General features: G+C 37.8%; 1 protein-coding gene across 10 annotated transcripts in view; it reads right to left on the reverse strand.

Annotated features, from left to right (window-relative positions):
* AHI1 (Abelson helper integration site 1) overlaps positions 1–14,694 on the reverse strand; it is a 223,593-nt gene that overhangs the window by 17,141 nt on the left and 191,758 nt on the right. For 5 of the 10 annotated variants that reach the window (XM_078447348.2, XM_078447345.2, XM_078447343.2 and 2 more), the window contains one exon: positions 5,743–5,845. In XM_078447348.2, the coding sequence (XP_078303474.2) occupies positions 5,743–5,845 (103 nt within the window). Of the gene's footprint in view, positions 1–684; positions 899–5,742; positions 5,846–14,694 lie in introns of those variants that run through there. The other 5 variants (XM_078447346.2, XM_078447347.2, XM_078447350.2 and 2 more) reach the window with 5 other exon arrangements.

Below are 14,694 nucleotides of genomic sequence, written 5' to 3' on the forward strand. Positions count from 1 at the left end.
AAGAAAAAAACCCAAAGAAATGAACTTTTCTATTATAACATCACACTTTATATAGTCACACACACACACACACACAATATATATATATATATATATATATATATATATATATATATATATATATAGTCACATGGTGATGATACCATTGTTCTGGAACTCAAGAAATAAATAATGCAATGTAATAATTTAAGAATAAATGTTAAGACTAAAATAAATATTAAACAACGTTAAGTCTACAAATTACTTATATGCTTAAATATGAAATGCTCTTTTTAAAAAGTAATTTGAAACACTGCTGCCAAAAGCCATTTTTAGTTTGTATGTATCAAGTTACATGTATGAGTCATTCAAAACTAACAAATTTGTTCCCTTTTAATGTCTTTCTTACTGGGACCATTTTGAATACACATTCTGAAGCTGCTTCCCTCTTAAATAAAGTTAAATTTCAAAAGCATATATTTCATAATCTGAACATAACATCACACATACAATCACAATACAGATGTAAGAATATTAAATGACTGCTTGATGGACATCCTGACAGTGCAAACACTTTTCCTTCATCTCGGCTGAGTGGCAATTATGTTTTTTTCTTTATTGGTTTTCCAACGGTGGTAATGTAATTCTGATGCAATAACTAACACACATAAGGACCAATACTCGGATCAACAACAGTCACAGTGATTTAAAATAATTAAGGTCAAAAGGCCCCATTTATTTTTCTACTCATAACTCGCTTCTGATTTTTCTAGATTCTTTCATAAGGACAAGGAGTAGTGGGGCCTTACTTTCTTCCTTAGTATCTGGAAGTTCTTCACTCTGAAGAGAAATTCCGTTTGGTTTAATTTGTCATTTCATTTCTGTGTATTTGGTTGTCTCTTCATTCTTCAACTCTTTACTAGGAGAAAAGTACACAAAATGTACTAAATGAACTTAGACAATGTCTTTTGGCCACAACCAAATCTCGGTGTGCCCTGGCAACAACGTGGGTAATAAGCACATTGCGTAACACACACACACACACACACACACACACACACACACACACACCCAAGAAAGACCAAAGTACTAATCCCCTATCTCCTAATGTGCTTCTCGAACACACTGCTAACACTTTTGGCACCGTTAGTGGTTGTGTAAGGCCTGCTCCAGCACTGACAAGTGAAAAAGAAGCACACTTCTCAAATACAGACCCTAAGCACTCCAAACCTGGAGTAACTTCCAGAAATTAAGAGCAGGCAATCAGAATTCGGAAAGCTCTTCATTCATTGGAGGAAAAAATGTCATGGATGATGCTCCAAGGTTAGTAAATGGGAAGGATATAGACCATCTTATTAAATAGCATTCTTTCATTTAGTCAATGATTAGGTCTATTTTCACAAAGTGGGTTAACTATTACATTATTTCGCATAAAACCAAAAAATGGTGTGGGTCATTTTTAACAAAGGTAGTGATGGTTAATTATGCATTTAGATGCAGCTTTGAAATAAATCAAATTATGTCACTAATGAAAATCAAGAACCAATACGTGGATGAAACAAGGACCTTCTTAGAGAACATGCAGGAAGGACACAAAAACTAGGGGGAGATAAGCTAGTCGTGTTGAACCGGACACCCTTTACTGCAATTATTCATGTGCCAGTGGTGAGTATTTGAAAGTAGATAAACATGTTGCTGTCCTTCCTCTGAGCAGAAAGCGCTTCATGCTTGATTGCTCTCAGAAGGCAGATGCCGCCTGAGAGTGATGGCAATGTGGCTAAGGTGGCGATCAATTCTACCAAGCGCTCCTGGGAAAAGTAGAGGCTAGGTCATTGTGGCACGAAAGGGCACGGTAACCATTTCCTAAGCCCCTTCCCTGGTAGCACAGGAGGCTTAGGCAACATCTGTGCTTTTAGGGGCAGGCTCAATCTTAAATAAATAAACTATCTTTTTTGCTATCTTTTTTTGATGAAAGACATTTACACACGAGGGGAAAGAAAATCCTTTGTCAGTCCGTTTCCGGACTTCAAATCTGTTCAGCAGAGCTAGCACAGATAAGGTGGCATTAAATGTACAAGTCCAAAAATGTTCCAAGTGAGGCTCACGAAAGCAACTGAAGTAGAGTGTAAAAGGGTACAGAGGTGGTGTGCCAAGGTACAATCTCACTTGGGGCCAGAAAAGGGTGTCATTCATTCTGTCCCTGTGTGTATACATGGGAAGCACACAAAACTTGTCCCAAATTAGGGCCCAGGGCCCAACAAAAATGGAAAAGAAAGTAGTAAAGGCTCAAATGGATGCTGGGCACCAGGGCCTGAGAAACCCTATAAACATCTGCAAGGGGCCATGAGGAAGGTAAAAGCATCTTAGAAGAATAACGAGGCAAAACAGAGTCAGAGGAGGAGTTTATAAAAGTGGTAACAAAAACAAAGAAGAAAAACAGAAAAGGGAAGGGAGAGAAGAGCAGCTGGAAGTGAGTGGGCTGCATCCTGCACGTGCAGAGGATGTAGGACAAGTGACATTCATCAGGTGGAGATGGCACAATGAGAAGTAAACAGAGAAGCCAGAGGACCCTCTGGAGAGGGAACCCTCCAGAGACACAGTGAAGCAGGCCGTGCAGATAACATCTTTAAGAGAAGTGAACCAGGCTAAGTGGGGTGCAATGCATCTTAACTCATTTATTCCTCATAATAATCCTTGACGTAGGTATTGTCCCTACTTACAGATGAGAAAACTGAAGAACAAAGAGCAAAAGAAGCTTGCCTAAAGTCATGTACAGCAAAAGTAGCCAAATGGGACATGAAGCCAGGTAATATGGTTCCGAACTCAAGTGTTCTTCATCCCGAGTTGTCAGCACAGAGCCCGAAGCAGGGCTCGAACTCACAAACTGCGAGATCATGACCTAAGCCGAAGTCAGACGCTTAACCAACTAACCCTGCGTGAAAATCTAATTAACTGTCCTCGTCGTCGTCGTCATCATCATCATCATCATCATCGCTTAAGTATTCACTGTGTAGAACATTATGTGCAACACTTGTATGGAAGTGGACAGACTATATAGGCAGTGCTATGTAACAAAATTAATAATGTGTTAGTTTTATTCCTGTTTAAAACTCTGTTTTCAAACAATTATATTACAGTACAGCATGCTTCTCTCTCTCTCTCTCCTAATCAGAGAAACTGCGTATCAGCCTTTCATCACACGAGTTGTTTTTAAAAAAATGTAACAGTGTTTCCAACTGGTATAAGGAAGAGAACTACAGTACTATAGGCCATAACAACTCATTCATTACTGTATAGGCCAGGTGACTGTGAAGCAATTACAATGATTACACTAGGCTACCATAAAGTAATCATATTGCTGCATCTGTTATCAATGCATGAATGTTATATGTTTAAATAAATATGGATTTTTACATTACCTTTTCATTTTTGATGTCAGTATTAGTAATACATATTACACCTACAGTGTTTTATATCATATAAGACAATAATGATGTAAGTACAGACAGATGATTCATCTTGTAAACACGATGTGAACTTACGATATTGATTAGTACAGTAATATAAATGTATTTTCTCTTCTGTATGATTTTCTTAGTAACGTTTTTGTTTCTCCAGCTTACTATATTGTAAGAGAACACTATGTGATACATGTAACATACAAAATATGTGTTAAGTGACTATTTATGTTATCAGTATTCTGGTCAACAGTAGGCTGTTATTGTTTGGGGGAACCAAAGTTATACATGGATTTTGACTGCATAAAGCAGGGACTGGTGCTCCTAACCCCTGCGTTGTTCAAGAGTCAACTGAGTATGTTGTATACAAACGACTTCATAACCGTCTTTCTTCTACTCAAACATCTTTCCATGTCTATGAAAATACTTCAATAATGTAACAAATAGTATCACATGGTATTCCCTTATAGAAATGTTTTATAATTTAATCAACTCTATATTCATAGAAATTTAATTCTTTCTTCCTATTTTTTTTTTTTAATTTTTTTTTCAACGTTTTTTATTTATTTTTGGGACAGAGAGAGACAGAGCATGAACGGGGGAGGGGCAGAGAGAGAGGGAGACACAGAATCGGAAACAGGCTCCAGGCTCTGAGCCATCAGCCCAGAGCCTGACGCGGGGCTCGAACTCACGGACCGCGAGATCGTGACCTGGCTGAAATCGGACGCTTAACCGACTGCGCCACCCAGGCGCCCCACTTTCTTCCTATTTTTAAAACACTGCTTGAAGGAACAGCCTTTTAACTGATTCTGCCCATGTATACTTGACTATTTTCCTATAATAGATTCCTAAAACTAAAACTGTCAAATCAAAGGACATGAACAGTTTGACAAGTTAAAAAAAAAAAAGAAGTATCACCAAGCTATCCCCCACAGGGAATGGATGAATCTTATACAATTACCAGCAGTGTATGAGGAAACTCAGTGCCCCCATCGGTTTTATAAGTTTGAAACTTGTTGCCATTTTGTGAGGGGAAAAATACTGTATCAGTTACTAATTTTTGTTATTTGATCACTGGAAGGGAGACACTTTTCATATATTCATTTTCTTTAAGAATGTCCTCTGAAGGCCCTTTGCCAATTTTTCTTTTCTTTGTTGATTTTTAAGAGTTTTTAAAAAATATGTTAAGGGTATTAATTCTTTATCTGTCACATATCTCGTGAAGTTCTTCCTCATCCTGGGTTATTATATGTTTCTAGATTTTGCTTTAAATCATTTTGAAGTTCTTATTATTAAAATTTGTTTTAAAATGTTTTCTGATTCTGTTATCAAGGATAAAAAGTCACTTCTTAACCCATGATTGTATAACTACTCATCTATATGCTTTTGGTATAAGGAGATTTAAGTTTTTTATAATTAAAATCTAAAAATACTTATGAAAATTCTGAATCTGGTTTCCTTTAAGTGACAACTTCACAAAAGTGGACACATTTCACGCTTAGCGACAAATGTCACCACTGCCTAACTGAGAAAACAGAGGCCTCTTCTTCAGAAAGGTCTTCCTGACCTTCCTACATTCCATCCCCCACAAGAAAACACCATCACTCAAACACACTTGTCTCACTGGCCTATCTCAGTACAAAAGTGACCCTGCCTTGTTTCAAATTCTAATCTGTGTATTTCCTCTGGTCTCCAGGGATTATTCACCTGTCCTTTATCTTGAATGGCTCCTCCCCTGGGGCTCTTTCCTTTCAGTTTGTAACTCTTCTCATTCCCCTCTCTACAAAGATCTCTAAATCCCGTGTTTTCTACTGGTTATTGCCCAGCCTTTTCTTTCCTTCGAAGTACAGCTTCTGGGAAAAGCAGTCTCTTCTGATTATTTTTTCCCTCTGCACTGGAGACGGTCTGATTCAAGGACTCTCATCAAAACTATCTTCTTGAAGGTCATAAATGGCCTCTTGACAGGAAATCCTGAAAGGGCACTTTTAAGTCCTTATTTTACTTCTCCTCCCTTTGGCATTCGTCATCGTTTATTTATTTTTAATAGCAGTATAATTAACATAAAATATTATATTAGTTTCAGGTGTACAACACATTGATTCAACAATGCTGTCCGTTATTCAATGATCATAAGTGTAGTTGCCACCTGTTACCAAAAATGGTATCACAATATTATGGACTCTATTTCCTATCCTGTACTTTTCATCTCCATGACTTATTTGGCATTTGTGATGGCGGACCAGGCCTTCCCTAAATCTTTCCCTGCTGACTCTATGCTACAACTTTCTCCTGGCTTTCCTCTTACCTCTATTAGGGTGACCTTTTGACTGGTTTGCTCATTCTTCTTCCCCTGCATATCCATTGTGTGTCCTTGGTCCTCACGGCTCTGCGCTTTGCCCACTTCAGAACTACGGGAGGGAAAGATGAGAAACAGGAGCCCATAAGAAGACTGCTGCCATAGCCCACATGAGGCTCTGATTTAGGGCAGGAGCAGTGGGAACAGAAAGGGGAGATCAATGGATGGATCTGAGAGAAAAACATTAGGGAGATGCTCAAAATAATGTAGAGACATGAATCTTTAGCTGGTAGGGTTCCTTCTCTATTATGATGAAGGGACAGAATAAAATAAATTTAACTTCTCTTAGAAAAATATTAGATGCCCAGGAAAAGCCAGAATATTTTCTTATCAAACTAGATGGAAAAAACATGTGTGTATGTGTAAAAATAACATGAGATTCCTTAATGACAAAGAAAGGGGTGAAGGAAATTTTTGCATAAGAAAGCTGTGATATGATCCAAGAATTCCACTACTGGGTATTTACCCAAAGAAAGCGAAAACATTAATTTGAAGAGATATATACCTCTTATTTACATTATTTACAATAGCCAAGATATTGAAGCCACCCAAGTGTCCACTGACAGATGAATGGATAAAGAGGATGTGGTGTATCTACCCAATGGGACATTATTCAGCAATAAAAAAGAACATGGTATTTTTATTTGTGACAACATGGATGGACCTAGAGGGTATTATGCTAATTAAAATAAGTCAGACAAAGACAGATGATTTCACTTACATGTGGAATATAAAAAAACAAGTGAATAAACAAACAAACAGCTGAATCAGACCTACAAATACAGAGAACTGATGGTTGACAGAGTGGATGGGAGTGGGGGATGGGCAAAATGGTGAAGGGGAGTGGGAGATTCAGGTTTCCAGTTACGGAATGAAGAGTCGGGAGAATAAAGGGTACAGCACAGGGAATACAGTCAATGAGACTATAATAGTGTTGTGTGGCGAGAGATGGGAGCTACCTTGTGGTAAGCACAGTATAATGAAAAGACTTCCTGAATCACTAAGTTGTACACCTGGAACTAATGAAGCACTGCGTGTCAACTACACTAAAAACAAACAAACAAACAAACAAACAAGCAAAAAAACCAACACTGTGATATTCTGATCTGTGGGATGTGGAATGCAGCTTTTCAAATGGTTCAACAGTAAGAGTAAAATATAAAACAAATACTTTGTGAATGAGTGCAGAGTAAATAGTGTTAGGAGAAAAGAAAATACAAAAACAATGAAAAAAGGGAAATTTAAAGAGTGGAAGACAGTATCTCCTTTCTACCATGTCTGGGAATGGTGGAAGAGTTTGATCCAGATGCAAGAATTTCAAAATCAAGTAAATAAATAGGATTGAATACAGATTACTACAAACTAAACCATCTTCTCTCAAAATCACAGGCTGAAGGGGTGCCCGGGTAGCTTAGTCGGTTAAATGTCCAACTCTGGCTCAGGTCATGATCTCACAGTTTGTGAGTTTGAGCCCCATGTCGGACTCTGTGCTGACAGTTCAGAGCCTGAAGCCTGCTTCAGATTCTGTCTTCCTTTCTCTCTGCCCCTCCCCTGCTCACGCTCTGTCTCAAATATAAATAAACATTAGAAAAATTAAAAAAAAATCACAGGCTGAAGTCCTAATTCCAAAATGGAAGCAAGGATCTTTAAGGAGGTTAATTAAGATTAAATGAGGTCATAAGGGTGAGACTCTAATCTACAGACCAGAATTGGTAGTTCTTATTAGAAGAGGAAGAGACACCACAGAGCTCTTTCCAACACATACATAGAGGAAAGGCCATGTAAGGACACAGCAAGAAGGTGGCCACCTACAAGCTGGGAAGAGAGGTTTCACCAAAAACTGACCCCGCTGCAACCTTGATTTTGAACTTCCAGCCTCTCGTACTGTGAAAAAAAATTTGTTGCTTAAGCGACCCAGTCTGTAAGCACTGATAATTTTTGCAATCTCTCTCCAGGGAACCTATTCTCGGGCATTAAAGTAGGAACTCAGGTGTCTGTGGAGGCTATGGTGGGTAATGCGGTGAATGAGAGAAGCAAGCTAGGGGTAATACAGTGAACTGGAGAGTGGATGACCCACACAGGAGAGGCAATCTGCTTCCTCAGCTCAGCTCATGGAACTGTGGTCCAGAACATCAGATTAATTTCAAGAGAAGTACAAAATCTGCATTTATGTGAAATTTTTTTTTTTTTTTTGCATTTAGCCACTGAAAATTACACACACATACATACACACACACAGTGGATCCAACCAAAGATACTAGGACTGCATCTTGCTGGCAGGCCCTAGTTTTTGACCTCTGCTCTGGCCACAGAGTATCTCCTGGCCTCAGGGTACCCCAGGCACTTTCACACTTTAGCTCCCGATGTCCTGATTTCTAGGTCCTTCTCTTTTTTTTCCACCCTGCCTCAATATGGTCTTTAGGACTTACATACTATTTTATATCTTTGGCTTTTACTGACCACTGTAGGAAAATCAGACTGTGTGATCCTCTTCACTTTTTCTCTCATAATCTATATACAATCTAACAGAAAATTACCTTGAAAATGGATACAACATCTGGACTTTTGTTTGCAGCCAAGATGGGGAGGCAGGGACTGGATATACTGCTTGCCTAAAACCACCACCACCAAAAAACCCCACAATAAACTGGATAAAATATATGAAACAATAGTTTTCAAGACAATGAATCACTGGCAACAAAGGACACTGGTACCCAAGAGACAGAGAACAAATGAGATGAGCCCTATGGTCACCCAGCTCACCGCCTTGAGTTTCCAGGCTATGGCACAGGGAGATGAGGCCTGCATGAGTCCTGGTGGATTCCCTGACAGCTGAGGGCCTGAGGAGACGGAGATGGCTAGAGTTCACAGAGTGTCAGAGAGGAGAAAGCTTCACAGTGAGAGAATGTGAACATCTGCAAAGGGTTCCCTTCAAGTATCCAGAAGAGCTGGTGAACTCATGCATCTGAGGACATTTCCTGAGGCCAGAACAGTGCCTGTGCCTACCATCCAGGCTGGAAGACCTCACAACTCAGAAGGGGCGGCACAGAGTACCCAGAGGGATTTGTGTCCATACTGAGGAATAATGAATGGCTCTGGTCCCCAGAGCCTTAAAAGCAAGACCCGAGAAGATCAAACTGTTCTGAAGTAGCTTAACTATATTCTAGAACAGAGCTTAAGAATATTTATAGAAATACAGAAATATCTAGTAACCAAAAGGTAAAGATTTCAATGTGTGGCATCCAATACAAGTGTATTAGGGGGTGGGCAAAGAAATAGAAAAATACAACCCATGATGATGATCAAAAAACTGAAACTTAGAACAGACTCAGATGTTAGAATTCTCATTACAACAATGTTAGAAAAAACATCAAAACAGTTATTATAACTATATTCCACTTGCTCAAAAGGTTAAGTAGACCCAAGGATGATATCTGTAAGACCCACTGTGAATTTCTAGAGATGAAAACTAAAAGGCCTGAGGTGAGAAATATACTGGAAGGGATTAAAGTCAGATGAGACACGGCAGAGAAAAGATCAGATAACTTGAAGACACAGCAACAGAAACTATTGATAGAAATTAAATAGAAGCCACAGCAATAGAAAAGGTGAAACACATTGAAAAAAAAATACAACTAAAAAAAAAGGCATCAGGGAGCATGGGACATGTGGCCCATGTGGGCCTAATGTATGTGTAATTGGAATCCTCAAAGATGAGAGAAACAGATGGAGGCAGGAAACAACAAAAACAAAACTAAGAAGAAAAAATGGCCCAGATGTTCCAAATTTGATGAAAACATAAACCTAAAAGATCCAACTAACCTCCAGCACAAGAAACGTAAAGAAAATTACAAGGCACATCATAATCAAATTGCTCAAAACCAGTGATAGAGAGAAATCTCACAAGTAGCCAACATAGGGGAAACCATGCTCTGTACGGAGGAACACAGAGAAGCATGAGTCTATTTCCTATTGGAAAAAACTGCCAGGTGAGAAGGCAATGGAGCTGAATTTTTTTTCTTTTGATATGAAATTTATTGTCAAATTGTTTTCCATACAACACCCAGTGCTCATCCCAACAGGTGCCCTCCTTAATGCCCATCACCCACTTTCCCCTCCATCCCACCCACCATCAACCCTCAGTTTATTCTCAGTTTTTAAGAGTCGCTTATGGTTTGGCTCCAATGGAGCAGTATTTTTAAAGTACCAGAAAAAAAGTGCCGATCTTTCAACACAGAATTGTATGCCAAATAAAAACAGCTTTCAAAATAAAAGATGAACTAGTCCTTTTCAGACATGTGAAAAGTAAAGGCACTCATTTTTAGCTAACCAACATTACAAGAGATGTTGAAGGGAGATCTCTGGGTGTAAAGGAAAACGGTACCAGGTGAAAATACGGATCTACACAAAGAAATTAAAAAATACTGAAAAATGAAAACAAAATAGGCAAATATTAAGGTTTTCTTATTCAATCTCTTCCAAAGATGACAGTTCACAAAATTAATAACATAATGAAGGGGTTATAACTAATATAAATAAAGTGTGTGACTACAGAAGCATGAAGGTCAGGAAGGAAGAAATGGAAAAACACCATTTTAAAGCGCTAAACCCTAAAAAAAAAAAATCACTAAAAGAGGAAAGCACAGCATTATGGGTAATAAGCTAACAAAGAAAGATAAAATAGATAAAACATAATTTAAAAGAAAGCTGAAAAAGTTGAAAAATGAGAGAATTGAGAGAAATAGAAAACAAAAAACAGTATAATAGACTAAAACTTCTCCATGTTAATAATCGTATTAAATATAAATGTTTGCTTAATTATCCTAATTAATAGGCAGAAATGGTCATATTGGGTAAAAAGAGCATGAATTCAGCTGTATGCTGCCTATAAGAAGCATACTTTAATTTTCAACCTATTTGCATTTTTATATTTAAAGTATAAAAACACATATATCATTCCAACACTTATTAACAGAAGGCTGGAGTGACTTTTCTAATATTAATTAAAGTAGATTTCAGAACAAAGAATAGGACCAGAAATAAAGTCACTTACCTCCAAAAAAATGTAACAATCCTAAACATATGGGCACCTAATACAGAGCTTCAAAATACATGACACAAAACCTAACAGAGCTACAAGAATTAAAAAACAAGCCCACAATATTAGTTGAAGACTTCCAATACCCAACTCTCAATAATTAATAGAATAGATAGAAAATCAGTAAGGCTATCCCAGACATAAACAACACTTATTAGCCCATGTGATCGAATTTATTTATAAAAGAACACTTCAGGTAGACAAGTGCATGATACTCAGTCTTTTCTTTTTTTCTTTTCTTTTTTTTAGTATAATTTATTGTCAAGTTGGCTAACATACAATGTATACAGTGTGCTCTTGGTTTTGGGGGTGACTCATCGCTTTTATACAACACCCAGTGCTCATCCCAACAAGTGCCCTCCTCAATGCCCAGCACCCATTTTCCCCTCTCCCTCACCCACCCCCGCCCCATCAGCCCTTAGTTTGTTCTCTGTATTTAAGAATCACTTATGGTTTGCCTCCCTCCCTCTCTGTAACTGTTTTTTTCCCCTTCCCTTCCCCCATGGGTTTCTGTTAAGTTTCTCAAGTTCCATGAGTGAAAACATGATATCCGTCTTTCTCTGTTTTATTTCACTTAGCATAAATACCCTCCAGTTCCATCCACATTGCTGCAAATGGCAGATTTCATTCTTTTTCATTGCCAAGTAGTATTCCATTGTATATATAAACCACATGTCCTTTAACCATTCATCAGTTGATGGACATTTAGGCTCTTTCCATAATTTGGCTATTGTTGAAAGCGTTGCTATAAACATTGGAGTACATGTACCCCTATGAATCAGCACTCTGTATCTTTTGGATAAATGCCAGTAGTGCTGTTGCTGGGTCATAGGGTAGTTCTATTTTTAATTTTTTGAGGAACCTCCACACTGTTTTCCAGAGTGGCTGCACCAGTTTGCATTCCCACCAACAGTGCAAGAGGGTTCCCATTTCTCCACATCCTCACTAGCTTCTGTTGTTTCCTGAGTTAATTTTAGTCACTCTGACTGGTGTGAGGTGGTATCTTAACGTGGTTTTGACTTGTATTTCCCTGATGATGAGTGATGTTGAGCATCTTCCCATGTGTCTGTTGGCCATCTGGATGTCTTCTTTGGAAAAGTGTCTATTCATGTCTTCTGCCCATTTCTTCACTGGATTATTTGTTTTCTAGGTGTCGAGTTTCGTAAGTTCTATATAGACTTTGGATACTAACCCTTTATCTGATATCTCATTTGCAAATATCTTTTCCCATTCCATCGGTTGCCTTTCAGTTTTGTTGATTGTTTCCTCACCATGCAGAAGCTTTTTATCTTGATGAGGTCCCAATAGTTCATTTTTGCTTTTATTTCCCTTGCCTTCGGAGACGTGTCAAGCAAGAAATTGCTGTGGCAGAGGTAAAAGAGGTTGTTGCCTGTATTCTCCTCTAGGTTTTGATGGTTTCCTGTCTCACATTTAGGTCTTTCATCCATTTTGAGTTTATTTTCGTGTATGGTGTAAGAAAGTGGTCCAGTTTCATTCTTCTGCATGTTGCTGTCCAGTTCTCCCAGCATCATTTGCTAAAGAGACTGTCTTTTTTCCATTGGATACTCTTGCCTGCTTTGACAAAGATTAGATGGCCATAACATTTGTGGGTCCAATTCTGGGTTCTCTATTCTATTCCATTGGTCTATGTGTCTGTTTTTGTGCCCATACCATACTGTCTTGATGATTACAACTTTGGAGTAGAGGCTAAAGTCTGGGATTCTGATGCCTCCTGCTTTGGCTTTCTTTTTCAACATTACTTTGGCTATTCAGGGTCTTTTATGGTTCCATATAAATTTTAGGATTGTTTGTTCTGGCTTTGAGAAGAATGCTGGTGCAATTTTGGTACAGATTTCACTGAATGTGTAGATTGCTTTGGGTAGTACTGACATTTTAACAGTATTTGTTCTTCCAATCCATGAGCATGGAATATTTTTCCATTTCTTTGTGTCTTCAATTTCCTTTGTAAGTTTTCTATAGTTTTCAGCATACAGATCTTTTACAGCTTTGGTTAGTTTTACTCCTAGGTATTTTATGGTTTTTGGTGCAATTGTAAATGGGATCAATTTCTTGATTTCTCTTTCTGCTGCTTCATTACTGGTGTACAGAAATGCAACCGATTTCTGTACACTGATTTTGTATCCTGTGACTTTGCTGAATTCATGCGTTAGTTCTAGCAGATCTTTGGTGGAGTCTTTCAGGCTTTCCATGTATAGTATCATGTCATCTGTGAAAAGTGAAATTTTGACTTCTTCTTTGCTAATTTGGATGCCTTTTATTTCATTTTGCTGTCTGATTGATGAAGCTAGGACATCCAACACTACATTCAAAAACAGTGGTGAGAGTGGGCATTCTTGTCATGTTCCTGATTTCAGGGGGAAGATCTCAGTTTTTCCCCATTTAGGATGATATTAGTCATGGGTTTTACATATTTGGCTTTTATGATGTTAAGGTATGTTCCTTCTATCCGGACTTTCTTGAGGGTTTTTATTAAGAAAGGACGCTGTATTTTGTCAAGTGCTTCTTCTACATCTATTGACTACACATTCTTTTCAAGGGCACTAAAAACTTTTACCAAGAGAGACCATATTAAGAATCACAAAATAATTCTCAATAAATTTAAAAAGATTTGGATCATTCAGAATATGTTCTTTGACCACAATGGAATTAGAAATCAATAACAGAATGATATCTGGGAAACTCCCTAAATATTGGGAATGAAATGACCCATTTCCAAGTAACCCAGGATCAAAGAATAAATCTGAAGAAAAATTAAAAAAGTGTTTTTGAAAGAAATGAAAATGAAACCACAATATATCAAAATTTGTGGAATGCCATTCAAGCAGTGCTTAGTGGGAAATTTATGGCACTAAATGTTTATATTAGGAGAGAAGAAAGGTATTAAATCGTCCACAGTTTCCACTTTAAAAATTTTGAAAAAGGACAAATTAACCCCCAAATAAGCCAAATAAAAACCAGAGTAGATACCAATGAAGGAGAAAATAGAGAAACAATAAGGAGAAATCAATGAAACAAAAATTTGATTCTTTGAGATCAAAATTGATAAACCATTATTAGCAAGGCTGATTGAAAAAAAAGAAATATTTAGGCTGAGATTGCTCGCTGCCTTAAAAAAATAAATTACCAATAGCAGGGATTAGGGGGCTGCAACTACAGATCCTATTACTACTGATCCTATTACTACAGATCCTATTACTACTGAAAAGATGAGGGAATATTATGAACCACATTATATCAACCAATTAAATCACTTGAGTGAAATGGACAAATTCCTTGAAAGAAACAAACTATCAAGGTTTACATAAGAAGAAACAGATAACCTTGAGAGCTCTAATTCTACTGAATAAATAGAATTTGTAGTTAAAAATCTTCCAAAAAAGAACATTCCAGGGCCAGACAGCTTTACCTGTAAATTTATCCAACATTTGAAGAAGAAATAAAATGATGGCCATGAAAGTGGTGGAGCTAAGAACTTCTGAATATTCTCTTCTCCAAATAAGCTAAGAGAAAACTGGCAAAAATGGTCAGAATCAGCATTTTCAGATTTCTAGAAATTAGTCAAAAGCTTGTGGCAACTGGGGAATGTTTATTCAAGAAAAATGGTTGAACCTTGGTAAAAGCAGAGAGCTCTGTGGCATTTTAACTTGACCTAGTCCCATCCCCCACTGTAGCTCTGTGGTGGCCTTGAAGAAGAGCCTACAATTTATGGCGAAAGCCAGCAGCCCGGCAGCTACTGGAAGGAACAGAACAGGGATGGAGCTCTTTCAAAGCCTCATTTCTAA

The sequence above is a fragment of the Panthera onca genome, chromosome B2 (assembly GCF_046562875.1).
Source record: "Panthera onca isolate mPanOnc1 chromosome B2, mPanOnc1 haplotype 2, whole genome shotgun sequence".
Taxonomy (NCBI): Eukaryota; Metazoa; Chordata; class Mammalia; order Carnivora; family Felidae; genus Panthera; species Panthera onca.